Source organism: Hippoglossus hippoglossus, chromosome 4, assembly GCF_009819705.1.
Source record: "Hippoglossus hippoglossus isolate fHipHip1 chromosome 4, fHipHip1.pri, whole genome shotgun sequence".
NCBI classification, from domain to species: Eukaryota; Metazoa; Chordata; class Actinopteri; order Pleuronectiformes; family Pleuronectidae; genus Hippoglossus; species Hippoglossus hippoglossus.
This window is the reverse complement of record NC_047154.1, coordinates 9,270,686-9,285,130: the sequence shown is the minus strand read 5'-3', so window position 1 is coordinate 9,285,130 and position 14,445 is coordinate 9,270,686. Positions and strand designations below refer to the sequence as shown.

Below are 14,445 nucleotides of genomic sequence, written 5' to 3'. Positions count from 1 at the left end.
ATTTTACAGTTGATACAAAAAATAGATGTAAGATTGCGCAGCTTGTCATATTCTAAATGTCTTCAAGTACCTTATTAAACTCATGTGTTACTGCAAATGGTGTTACCAGGGCAAAAAAGCCCAAAAAATCATACATCTTATTTGAATATCACTGAGATAAGATAAGATCAACTTTGTTGATCCCATACAGAGTAAATGCAAGTATTATGACAGCAGATAGTCAGAATGAGGTAGACCAGAGAAGATGCAAAATAATAATATTAAATATAATAGTCAATCAAATAAAAAAGAATAAAATCAAAATACAGAGAATATAACATAATATACACCTCTCAATAAATAACTCTTGTTTAAGGAAAAGTTAACAAGCACAGTAACCAAAGACAGACCGAGCATACATACAAATTATTGGAAATTTTCAGCAGTACCAACACAGCAGTGATGTGCTAGTGTCCTGACACACCTTAGTGCTCCTCAGCATAACTGCAGCCAGAGGATAAAGCACCAGAGGTGTGGGCAGGTGTGGCTCAGAAGGAATAGTGGGTCGTCCACTAACCAGAAGGCTCCTCCATTCCACAGGCCAACTTGTCCTTGGGCAAGATACTGAGCCCAAGTGGGAGGAGCAGTAAATTACTGACAGAGCCGCTAAAAACTGTAAAAAAACAAAAACCTTCTCACGGTCAAAATGTATGAAAAGACCCCAAATGAACACTGTAAGTGGACTTAGTGGAGCTAAGGCTCCCTGGGTGTCTGCCCCGGACTTGGTGGGGCTGCGTCCGTAGCCAGGTGGAATTTTTTCAATAAAACCATGTTGTTGCAATGGAAATAATGCTTTTCAGTTTTTTTTCAATGTCTGCATAGACCTCTTACTGTGTAAGCAGTGAAACCAAAGCACTAAAAAACAAAAACACTGTATGACTAAGCATTTGTTTATATATCGCAAGTCATATCGTCATCACAATATTCAACAAGGTTATCGCATATCACATGTTTTCCTAATATCGTGCAGCTCTATCACAGATACAGACCATTTACCGTCAGTCTTTCACTAAAGTATTAAATATTCACAATTAAATAAGAAAATGATGTTGAAAAACTCTGAATGAATGTGCTGGTGTCATTTGATTAGATTTGATTGACAGTGTCCAGACTACGTTTTAACCAGCAACATCAAATCCATTTAAAAAAGCCTTTATATTGTCATTTGTGTCAAATGTGGCCTTATAATTAATGTATAGAACTCCCACGATTCTTTAATACTCACTTAGACTCTTCACATTTGATATATTATATCAGGAGTTGAAGAGACCTCCACAAAATTGGCCACTATTAGCCAGGACTCTGCCTCATTATTTGAGCAGAGGATGTTCTTCACTTCCCAATTATTAAAAGTAGAATAGACTGTTTCTAAAGTGGACTTTGTAATGTTAGAATCCTGCAGAGTTGAGTTTGACCTTTACAAAAAATCTGTTCCTATTTCACAATAGCTGCTGGATGGCAGCAGAAAGTTACAGAACTGCATATTCCCTCTCTTGAAACCATTTCATACTTTTTATGGCACAGTTACTAGACCACTAAAATAATATATCTTGTTTAAATGCATTGCCAAGCCCAGCAATCCGTCTCTCTGAGCCTTTATTACCCTCTGAGTGGACTCTCTCTGCTTGACTCCCTGGCAAAATCTACAAGGATTTATAGCCATGAAATTGCTGGTTGCATTTGAGGTGTTGTTTATAAAATGGAGAAAGAGCTGTTTACTTTTTATTTGGCCCCAGCATTTACAAACTCTGCGGCTTTGTTGAGAATTGAAAGAATGAATCTCAGAGTTGCAAAGTAGAGAAAGAAGCTGCAGAGTTGGCAGAGCCGGAAACAGAGGGACGGACGAGTGGGTCCTGGTTGATCCTGGGCTGGACACAGGTTTGGTGGAGCACACAGGTTATAAGAATTGAATCTGATCTATTGGACATGACAAATAAAGCCCAGAGGGAAACGGGGTGGCCCAGGGCCTTCTCCCACCTGTTTTCTGTTTGCTCTCTGTCTCTGCCCCTTCTTTCTGTCTCCCTTTTCAATTATTCATATCCTGGTTTTCGACACATGCCTGCAGTAAGTCTCCAGATATCCTGTCAGCTGACACCACCCACGCTTTGTCTGGCCGCGTTCTCGCCATCCTCCCCCATCTTCCTCTCCCTGTCTCCGTTTCCCCCGTCCTCAAACTCGTCAGAGCCGGGGATAAACAACCCGAGCAGGTTACATATTTACATCTGTAATCAAGCATTCCTATTCAAACTATGTATTTTCCAATCAGCGGTGAATCACATTTAAACCTCTATTTCATATTTGAAACTCCTCTGCCATTATATTAGCTTCATCAACTTTCTCTCAGTGATTTGCTGCCACTCCTGACAGATCCAAATGACCGAAAGAAGCATAGTAGCATCACTAGCGTGTTAGCTGCACCCAGCAATTACCACAGTGGCTGGCACCTGCTTATCCCCCCCATCCGTTTCTCAGCCAGCAGATAAGTGGAGCACTGCTCTCCTCCACTCCCCTGGAGACTCCGCTAGTGCCCAGGCCTGATTTCGTTGTACCGGGGAGTGAGCCAGAGAGTGATTGACACACATACAAATGCACAAATACAGACCCACAAATGCACACACACGCTGCCACCTGCTTAAGTTGGATGGTTGTCTCATTAAGCCAGTTGGGCAGAGTGGAGACTGAGTGGACTTTGAGTGGATGTGGGCCTGCTGTGATTTGGCCCTCATCGCTCTGTTTGAGGAGAGCAAAGGGAGGTAGACGCATAGACACTGTTGGCACAGACATATGGAGCATAGCGATAGGAATAATGATATCTTCATGAAATCAGTTATAGCATGACAATGAAAGGTCCCTCCTCTACTCAAAACATGTTTTGGTTTTTGTTACTTAAAGATGTTTAATTCTTGAGCATTGAAACACTGTGACTTAATAAGTAGATGGACTTTAAGTTTAGGTCATATTGTTCCAGATGCATGTTTTTATTGTTACCAGATCAATATCAGATTTTTAACATTAACGTTTATTAATACATTTATAATAAAAAAGTGATGTATTCAATACTAAGTAACATAATTGAATAGAATCAATTATAACAAAATCAGCATGTTGTGTGTCAAACTTTATCTTTGAATAAATATCAGACAAAATGAACAAATGATGAAGATGAGGATGATGATTATCCTGTAGAGTTTTTACACAAAAGATTGTATTTAAAATCTGTATAGATTTGTTTTTGTATATAAATACACAACAGAAACACAGGTTATGATGATACACTTAAATGTGGTCAGGGTTTCCCATGAAATATCCAGACTCTGGCAACCTGCCACATTCTAATTTGTCACTCGACATAATGAACCAACATTTTTTACACTTTCTCATAATAACGTTAAAGACCTTAACTTGGTGTGTGCCGCGCTGTTGACGGTGTGCTCGCTCGCGCTGTGGTCCTGTCACTCTGAATCTGTTGCTCTCGAGAGTGACCTTCGTTACAACCATAGATTGAATTGATTCTGTGAAATGCTGATGGTGAGAAAAACGCTGTTCTGCAGATGACATTTTATTATTGGAAAAACATATGTTTCCCTGTTTATGCAGTATGTCTGTTTGATCTCTGGTGGACAAACTATGGACACCTGATCAAGTGATGCATCAGCATGGACACTTATTGACGCAGCTCTGTTTTCTATCAGTGTTGTTGTAGACAGGACACATGAGCGTTACCTTCACCACACTCAAACCCGGAGCTACTGTTTCTTTCAGCTGCTAATCAACATCTCCATCTCATCAAGCTCTTAGAGGTTTGCAGAAAATCTCATTAAAAACTGTGAGTTTTTGCCCCAAGGCTACGAAACTGGTTCTGAGAAACTAAGAATGCTAATCTTTAGAAGTTAAATGTCTTTCTGAATACACGTTTTCAAAGGGGACAGCACATTGAAGATTGGTTTGGTCTATATATATATATTCATTTGTACCATTTGTGTTTAAATTTCTTCAGATATCTGTGAACTTGAACTTGAATTGCCCACAGTGGCACCATGTTGTCATCACGGATAATACCACTGTATCTAACTGCCTATTGTGGCCACTGTATAGCGGATGGTCCGAGCTGTACTCTTCTGACCCCAGTGCTCCTGAAATGCGAGGGGTGGTCCGACTCTTTACCCCTGTGCTGCAGGACTTAATGAGGCCAGATGCTGGCCCATATTAGTCCCAGTAGCTTTTTCTTTCTCTTTTTTTCAAACAGCTGTACTGACAACCTGCTCGTCTGTTGGTTCACAGCGAGTGCAAGGGGAGGGATATTTTCACTGTCTATCGTTCATCATGCCGAATATTTCAATTACACCACAGAGGTTCATTCGGGGATCTGTTCTCATGTTGTCACATTTAATATCAGACTATTGTGTCACATCATTCGCTCCAGTCTCTAGCTGCACCTGTGGTCTGCACCAGAAATAATAGGATTTTGAATATCTGGGGAAATCATGTGTTTTGTCTGCCTGATTTAAAATATATCAATAGCAATAATATCAAACTGAATTTTTATAGAGACACTAAATAGAAATATTCACGCACACATGTCATCACACCTTTTAACTTCCTCAGACTAGTTTGACTGACTTGGTTGGACTAAAATACAGCGACACTGTAACACTCTGGTACCCTTTTTCACCAAAGGCAGTTCCAGAACCAGTTTGGATCCAATGCCTGATGTGGAACCAGTTGTTTGTGTCTCTACAGCCAAAGAACTGGTTCCAAAAAGATGGTTTCAGAGTCGCGAGCGGGAGAGGGGCGAGGGAGCAGAGGGGCTGAATAAAAGAATGAATGCGCCTCTATAAAAAAAATATTTTACTCAATGATTAAACATATCGATCATTATGTGAGGATCAGTGTTCATAACCTGGTGGTGGTTAGAAACAAACCATCATTTAAACTGTAGCGGGTCAGAGATGTCAGCTGAGTCAGTGTGTGCATCAATAATATATAATGCCAGTTTGTGGTTTCATTTATACACTTGAGACTTAGAGACGTAGACTCTGACGTATTTGGTGACGTAATGGCATGGCTCTAAGGCGGCTCTAGCCCATGGAAAAGCAAACTGGTTCTTAAAAGGTTTGCAAATTGAACATAATCTGGACCAGCAGCACTAACACTCGGATCACTTTGGTGGAAAGTAGCTCAGTATTCTCTTGTTAGAGAGGAGTAGACCATGGACCAGTCCTTGATGTATTCGTTAATTGGTTTGACCAGTCTTTCCTCCAAATAATGTGGCTAACAAAAAAAATGTTTATTGATTGTCACACCTCTACTCCTGCCCCCTGTGTGATGAAGGCTGAACCAGTGGCAGCAGTGTAGCAAACGTATTCGGTCCTGGATTAGAAGCCTAATTTTGATGCAGATAAGAGAGGCTCCTGCAGCGATTTAGTTTTGCACTTGAGGACAATACAGTGAAAAAATGTAGGCATTCGAGGTTGAGATGTACCGTTCTGTCTCCTATTGCTCTTTTTTCATACCAAACAGTCCACTTTTTAATGCACACAACATTTCATTCTGAGGCCAAAGCTGTGTTGACCCTGATGACACCACGATGACATCATCTGCGGTATTTTTATTAGCAAGCTCCTTTCAAGATCTTATGTTTGTGACATTTGAACTAAACTTCATGTGTAAAATAAGTGGACATTTAAAGCCTAATAGAGATCAAGTTTTTGATTATCCTGTCCCGTAAAATTCGGACATGTTGATATCACATTATTTTAACCAAACTAGTTTCTTGTTGTCGTGTTCTTTGCTGTTTTCTCTCTGGCTCTGCCTGCTTTCTTATTTCTCTTTTTTTATATTCTTCTTATTCCACCCCATCATGAGTCAGACAGTTATACATGGATATATGATATACGACACACTAAACCAACACACCATCTCATTCCACCTCCTCCGGAGCCTTTAATATCAGTCAGCAGAGCCGCAGCAATGAAGCTGCCACACTGTTTTATCCAAACAGGCCTGAAATGACGTCTTCCTGCAAAGCTCCTGTAATCCAACCCTGAAACCTGCCAGCTCCTCAGATTCATAGCATCATATTACCTCTCCTCTCTCTTTTTCTTCCTCCAACCTTGTTTTCATCATCTCTCCTCACATCTTCCCTCACTCTTTCTCTTTCAGACTTTCGCCTGACTCCCTCTTCTCCACCCGCCCTCTCCCTCCCATCTCATGCCGTGACCTCTTGCCTAAGCTCCAGGGACTCGCTCAGTTTTTGCGATGCTGGAGGATTGTGGGATACCAGCTGCAGTTTTAATGATTTTGCCCCCAGGCTCAGATCAGCCAGAGAAACACAGTGACCAATTTTTGACCAAATGAGTAATCTCACCGCTGCAACGCCTCTGCAAAATGCATGTGTGGATTAGCATTTTTAGACTTAATTTTGACACTGCATTGAAAGGGATGTGGGATGTCCACAATCACACACACACTGGCACTTGTTTTTTGTGGCTCCTAGCAAAGAGTGTTGATTTTTAAAGATGGAAGCTCATCCTCCATCTCATCTTTAAGCCTCCTCGCCTACTCTCATGGCTCGGGTTTGATGGCGGGGAGAGCTGCAGCACGTCCCTGTAAACATCCCGCAATTAGCATCATGCGCTTCAGTGCGTCCCAAACCGATCACTGATGAAGCCCAATCAATTCACTTTAATTATAACTCTCTCAAAAACACTTATAATCTCTGCAAAAGTTGGATCTCTCCTGGGTTTGTTCAGTAACGAGCTGTAGCAGATATTTTAAATAGTGGTCCTTTGGAAAGTGCTGTTGGTGCGTGTGTGTGTGTGTGTTTGTATCTAACCCAAGCCGCACCCTCTCTTTTCTCCCTCCAGACATTGACGACTGCCAGTCTAATCCATGCCAGAATGGAGGAACCTGCATCGATGAGATCAACTCCTTTGTGTGTCTTTGTCTGCCCAGCTACGGAGGAGCTACTTGTGAGAAAGGTAACCATGTGGATAAATAAACACTCCTTTGCTGTTTCACTCATCGATTCACTTCCTGAAGGAGTGTGTACTGAGCGGAGGCAGAGTGGAGCAAGAGGAAGAAGTAGCACAAGAAGTATAATGACGGAGGAGGAGAAAAAAAGAGGAGATGGGGAAAAATGGGTAAAGAATTAAGACAAAGAGGGTGGAGAAGCAATGTGAGGTGAGCAGATGGAGGTAGTAGGATGAATATGAGGAGGGGGGGGAAAGGGAGGGATAGAGGTATGGATGCAGTCCAGAGTTCAGAAGTGGAGCGAAAACAAGGCGGCTGAGAAAGACAGAGTTAATGAGGATGTTTAAACAGACAGTAGAGAATGAGGATGTGAATGTAGACAAAGAGGTGGAGGAGGAGACGGTGGATGCGTGGGGGGCTCTGTGGAATAATGTATCGGCTTCATACAGAACACCTGCGTCCAGCTGGTTCTGTCTCTCATTATGGGAATTCCCCTGTGAGAAGAGCGAGGTGAAGGAGGCTCTTTCACTTAATGCACGTTCCATGAAAACACGGCTGACGAGTCAGAGCAGAACAACACTGAGGGACAACTGAAGCTGTTGTGGAAATTAGGTTTGGTTGTTTCTTCAGCGTGATCGTTTGTAAGAACCTGATCAGTTTAATCAGATTCCCGCCTGGAGTTTGTTTCCCCATGTAGCCAAGATTCGTATATTTCCTTCTGATCACTGCAGGTTAAAGTTAACAAGGTGAAAACAGAGAGAATGGTAAGAAAAATAAATAAGGAATGAAACTAGATATAATGTGTCAGCCTCCCTCAAAGTAAATCTTAAGATTCATTAATTATGCCTTTGGATCCAGGAGTGAAACTCCAGTGAGCAGAGGTTTTCCTTGCTGCTTATTTGCACAAAAACAAAAATGTTTCTTTAATCTCGTAATATTATTAGTTTTTTCTAATTAAGTTTATCCTCATAAATTTATGAATTTTTCTCATTAAATTATTTAAATATTATGGTTTATTTTTCATTAAATTACAAGGTTTTTGACTTAATATTCTGACTTTTTTTCCTCATTAAATTACAACTTTATTCTAACAATACTCTATCATAAAAACTGAAATTAATCACTGAGTCAAAACAGTGACTTTATCATGTAAAATGAAACAGAAGCTTTCAAACTGTGTGGATTGTAATGGAGGCATAGAAGGAGTCATAACTTGTCACATCTGAGCACAACGACGTCGTGACACAGATATTTTTAGATTCAACGTGGCCTACACTTTCTAAGTATATCATTATCTCCCTTATGTCCTTCACGAATAAACATCCATGAATCCGCTCAGACTTCACAGTTGAAAGAAGCACCTTGCAGTTCCAGAAACTGCCTGCGAATCGTCACATTTTTAGGTTTGCTTTATTATTAAAGATTCCCGGAGCTAGTTTCTCTAACAGGAACGGCTCATTGGGTGATTCAGCATTATTTGAATTTGACGTATTCGAGGGGAAACAGTTGGCACAAACTTTCCGGGTGGTTGTGTTTCATAAGCACCGCCTCCTCAATCTTAATAGATTGGTCATGGTAGAGGGTTAACTCGAACCCGAACTAACAAGTCGAAATACGCTTCAAATTTGAAAAGAAATTGGAGTAGTTCTCATCACGTGTTTCTGTGTGTTCATTTTGTGGATAAGTCTCTTTTTATTTGATGCCTTGAAAACAGGGTGAAACTTCAGGCATATTCAGATTCAAAATAAGGATTTTTTAGTTCTGATCTGTTTTTTTTAAATAAATGGTCTCTTGCACGTCCCACCACTTCATGGAGGCACAACACGAAGTTGTTGGAGTGTCCCTTTAATCTTACAGCGCTCCAGATTAACTCTTTGATGCCCTTTTTGATTTTTCACCACAGCAAACGTCACTTTGGTTTCTTACTTTTGTGATTTCCCTGTGGTTGCCTCTTCAATATTCATGCCCCTCCTGCGGTACAGTTCATGAATAAATAAACAAACAAAAGTACAGCGCTGAACGTACAGTATCAGAATTTGGAGAGATGTTTAAATGTGGCACTTTCAACTTAAATGTACAGCATCTATAAATCAGGGATGGTCTTTGTGAAATGTGTTTTTTCTCTCTTATTTCCTCTGCCCCAAACACACACAGTCATTGGCATAATGCATTCCATAGCCCCTTACCCTAACCTTAACCATCCAAACTAAATACCTAAACCTAACTCCAAAACCAAGTCTTTATCCTGAAACAGCCGTTAAAAGTGGGTCAGAAAGCGAGGATCGGCCAAAATGTCCTCACTCCGTAGGTTGTGCTCAAAACGGTCCTCACAAAGATAGCTCTGCAAGCACACACACATACACCACTACAGCATGCCTGACATGCACTGGAGCCTCCGCATGTCTCCTCCCCTGCTGCGCTGCTGCCTTCATGGCTGATTGAGAGCAGCAGGTCTGATTGTGTAGATCTAAAGTGTCTGTTTCCCTGTCGCTTTTATCTCTCACTGCTCTGCGTTTGCAGAAATACAGGATTCGGCAGTGGAAAGTACAATTCGCAACAGGCGTCGCTTTGCCATTTCACCGTGATCTCAGTTTGATATCCAGAGGGAGGTCTGAGCTGCGACATGAACGCTGGAAATGAACTCATTCGCTCCACCGAAGCTTTCATCCATTTAAATGTCATCCAATTGGTCTCTGTCTCGCTAAAGTGGTCCGGTTCTCTCTGTCTCATTTGCTGTGGGTACTCAAGCTGTGTGTGTGTGTGTGTCTGTGTGTGTTTGTTTGTGCATGTTCAGGTGTATGTATTGTGAGCTAGCAGCCTCGGATGCTGGGTAGATATGGTCCGCTGCTGGTTCGCTCTGTTACCATGGTGATCCCATCTGAGAGTCAATAATAGTAAGTTGACAAGGGCTGGATGTAGTGAGAGAGAAGGAAATGGTTGGTTACTCTGAACTTTTTACAATTACAGTTGGTATAACAACTTATTGTTTGTGTTGTTGTTAATGAGGTTCGATCTCTGTCTGCACTGCTTTATTTAACCAGTGCAGTGCCCGTTCTTTACATTTCAGACCGACAGATATTTCTGACTGACAGATGAAACACTCTTAATGATCTGTATTATCTTACCATTCCATATTATGAATAATACGTGTGTATTATAATTTTAAGAATCCTTGCTTCTTTGATACACTCCAGAGCTTTTTCAGAATTTCTCCCTGTCATTAGTGAGTCCTCCTCAAACTGTTCTGCAAAATACTGTCACTTTTTATTGTTTGTGTGCTGGACGTTGTGTGCAGAGCTTTTTATGATGCAGGGTTAAGTAAGAACACCCTGTGTTCATCCTACCTGGTGTATCTGCAGTGAAGATTTTACAGTCAAAGTTTTTCATAAAATTAAAGAGAATTTGCTTTTATTAAAGGGTCCGGTTTATGAATATGTTTGAATAATTTACTTAACTGCTGTTATTTCTTTACATTGCATGTTGACTATTTCAGAAGTCAATCGACACAATCTTCAAACCCCAGTGCACAACCTTTCTAGTTAAAAGCTCTGTAATTCAGTGCAATACAAAGCATTGCTTCAACGAAACAAATCTTGTGCTTTTACTTTAAGACAAATTGCTTAAGATGAAGTGATTCTATGAATGTTGATATCATGGTGGTTACAATAAACATGCCAAGTCTGAAGCCACATGAGGTGCATTCCATAAACATACAGACACACATTTGTGGAAGGAGTTGGTGGATTCAGCCCCCATGCAAAACAGCTCAATCTGTGCTTTTGCAGATTTTTTCTTTAAATTGTCTGGTTCATTAATGAATGGATATTTGTTTTAAAGAATAGGCACTAGCAGAGGCATCACTCAGTTGTTTCACTCTCATCTCGTCCCAGCTCTGAAACTCACTGTTGAGTCCTTCCTGCTGGTTTATTTTTTATTTTTTGGTTTGCTGCCTAATCAGCGGAGGCGGAAGCCAAATTTTACTCAGCCTGACTGAAAAGAAAAAAATTGTGAAAAAGACAGAAACTGTATTTTCCCCCATCGTTCATCGCGCCACAACTTTTTTTTCTCTTCAGTCTTTCTAGGGAGAAAAGCCACATCACATTCACAAGTGTGTGTGGAATTGTTACTTTGCTATTCCACTGTTTCATGTTGCCTTCCTCTTTTTTTCTTTTCTCTCACCACCTTTCTGCTGTCACTCGCTGCATCTTTTTGTGCCTCTCATCTCTGCTGCACAGCAGGAGGCTTCGTCACACTCTGTGACTGTGTTCCTGTTTCGCTGTGTGTGTGTGTGTGTGTGTGTGTGTGTGTGTGTGTGTGTGTGTGTGTGTGTGTGTGTGTGTGTGTGTGTGTGTGTGTGTGTGTGTGTGTGTGTGTGTGTGTGTGTGTGATACCTCTGCAAAGTTAAAGATCTTTTAGTCACAGACGTTCACACACAGAGACACACACACGCAGGTGCATATGTTGTAACTTAAAAAAGACCCGTGTTGCATCTTACATGTCTTAGCCGCCTAACCTCAACCAAATCTCAACCATACTCTGATCTCAGAACCAAACCTTAGCCGTCAAACGTCCCTTTGAAGAAAATAAGGACCCGAAAAAATCACTTCAAGGCCCCAAAACTCTTTATTTCTGTTTCTCTTTTTCCTGCCACACAAACAAACAAATCTCCTTCTACCTACCCATGTACCTTTCCCAAATATCAAAAGATTTCTTTCCTGTCTGTTTATTCAGCAGCATCTCGGATGGCAGTCTCACACTACGACTCCGAGCAGACAAATTAAAGTGCTGTGCAACAACTCTTAGTTACAGAACAACCAACCAAGAATAATCGTATCCACAGGAAATGTGTTCTCTCTCTCACTCTCTGTGTTTCCTAGCAGAATAAATATACAAATTGAAAACAAAAAGCCTGTGTTAACGGAGTATGTAACTAATTAATGCCACGGTGTTTGGCTGCTGCCTGGTTTTCTTTGAGGAATGTGTTTGCTGCTGCTCTAAACTCACAGAGGAGGACAGCACGGAGTGACTCACTCTTCATCCATCTTCTCACACCCCTCTTCTGTTCCCCCGCCCTGGTTCCATACGTCAAACCATTTATTATTTGAAGACATGCAAAATCCCCCAGTAGAGCCGGACAGCTGCTACGCCTGCTGGTCAAGCAGAGGCAAACACACAGGTGAGCGTGTCCATCAGGAGGGACTTACATTTGACAGCTGAACACCCATTTGTGAAGTCAGCGAGATGAAAAAAGGTGTGGAAGCCAATGCGTATTATAATAATAATAATAATAATAATAATAATAATAGGCCTAACTCAAATTCAGCAGGGTTTACAAAGTGCATTGATAAAGCAGAGACAGGATACTGAGGGGCAATCGCAAAAATGCACTCGATCTGAATAACTAATAATGAAGAAAAGCAATAAGAAGACAGCATCATGTAAAAACAGTTATTACAAATAAAAAGAATAGGAACAATAAATAGAAGATGACAGCATAACAAAGAAGCAAAAAAACATAAAAAGATTAACATCAGAATTCCCCCATGCAGGGTCTGGACGCTGGTGGTGGTTGATGGTGGGAGTGATGCACTGGAGGAGATTGGGTGGAGGCGGGTCACAGTGGATCACTGAAATGACAGCTGACCATGAGAAAGACCCTGTTAAGACCTGGTAGTAACATCTGTCCTGAGTGAACCGATCAAAGTTCATTGCATCCTAAGATCTGCTCACTCAAACCCCAGTGGGAGGCTGTCTGAGTCGCATGTGGCCTCATTCTTTTCACTGTGTGAACATAAATGCATCCTGGGCCACATATGAAGGACCACCTACTCAGTGGTGATGTCTCTGACCCGCCACAATATCAACAGTGATCAGACACTTTTCCCTCACACACACACACACACACACACACGTGTACAGACAGGAAAAACAAATACAAGACAGCATCACAGAGAACAAAGTAGAGCAGAACTTTTCCCCCTGAAAGAGGACGACGGGTGAATCTGGGGCAGACGGATGCAGAGACTTTTGAGCACACGGATGTAAACAGCAACAGCAGTGTTGCAGATTGGAAGCAGGCAGCAGATGATGAAGTGAAGCCTACACACTGAGACTAATGACGAGGAGAGCAGACTGAGCTGACTAACAGTGGTGGGAAGTGTAACAGAAAGTACCAGATGCACTTCTTCTCCCGTCACGTCTGTCATCGCACTCGTTCTATCACACATAGGCTTTCATAGTCTGCTCAGGTGATGTCACTTGCATCAGAAGTGGCTGGAACTAAAAACTTGAAGTTTAAAAAATGACTAAAAAGTCTGAGGGAAAAATAAACTATCTCAGCAGACTTCTGTAGCCCACTGCACATCTAAGCTTGAAGCCTGCAGCTTGAGGCAGTGGCTGATTCTACACATCTGAACATACATCCTGCAGCAATGCCCTTTAAAATAAAGATGAATGAACCTTATGGTTAAGGTTTGGTTTGGTAAAGGCATGAGAACATCTTCAGAAAAGATCTTAGTTTGGATGAAATTAACTATTTTGATAAAACCTCTGCACATACAGCCGATCATTACAGTCATTAGACCTGGTCAGATTAAAATAGGTTGAAAGTGTAAAGCTGAAACTCACATATATCTGTGAGTTGAGTTAAAAAGTAATCTTTTGTTAAAGTTTGAGGACCTTCCTCATTTATGTTTACAATATCAAACATGTGGTGAGAGTCTGGGAACAAATGATTTAATGCTGGAAATAAAAAACGTGCGACTTGTCGTTGGAAATGGGAAACAAACTGAAACATCATCCACCCTGAGCCTCGCTCTATCTCACTTCCTCCTTTGTTCCCATCATAATAACAGCTCACTGCCGCATGAATGTAAACTTGCTTGCTGAGCACTTGCTAAATTCACTGGTTCTGGCCGTTCTTCTAGGGAGGGCAGGCTGGACTGAAACAATGGTAGTTAAGTTGGATTGTGAATAATGTCGGCACCAGGCTTTCACAAGGATAAAGAAAACATTGATAACAGATGATATCTCTGGTTTTGCGGCATGAGTCCCACAATGTTATAGTGGTGCAATGCTTAATTGGTGCAGTACCCATTTAACCATGTTGTAGTTGTCATAAAGGCAGATTTTGAAATGTGTTTAAAGGAGGAATTTAAAATATGTTTGCATTGAAAGGTTAAAAAAATCTAATATGTCACTCAAATTCCTAATTTTCTATTATTGACGATTTATAGTCTTGGGTTTTTAATGAAATAATGTAAATTAATGTTTTACAATAAATCTAAGACGAAGAAATTAAAAATAAAGATAGAATGAAACAAAATAAAGTTTTGAACATTATGCTGTTATGATAACATTTGGGGTTTTAGATTTATTATTTCTTGAGGTAAATTTGAGGTAAGGGACAAGATCAATGTGAATGTAGGTGTACTA

At 40.9% G+C, this 14,445-nt stretch overlaps 1 protein-coding gene across 2 annotated transcripts in view; it reads left to right on the top strand.

Annotated features, from left to right (window-relative positions):
- The window catches only part of ncanb (neurocan b), a 150,974-nt gene that overhangs the window by 104,207 nt on the left and 32,322 nt on the right, over positions 1–14,445 (top strand). For both annotated transcript variants that reach the window (XM_034582881.1, XM_034582880.1), the window contains exon 11: positions 6,906–7,019. In XM_034582881.1, coding sequence (XP_034438772.1) covers positions 6,906–7,019 — 114 coding nt within the window. The remainder of the gene's footprint in view (positions 1–6,905; positions 7,020–14,445) is intronic.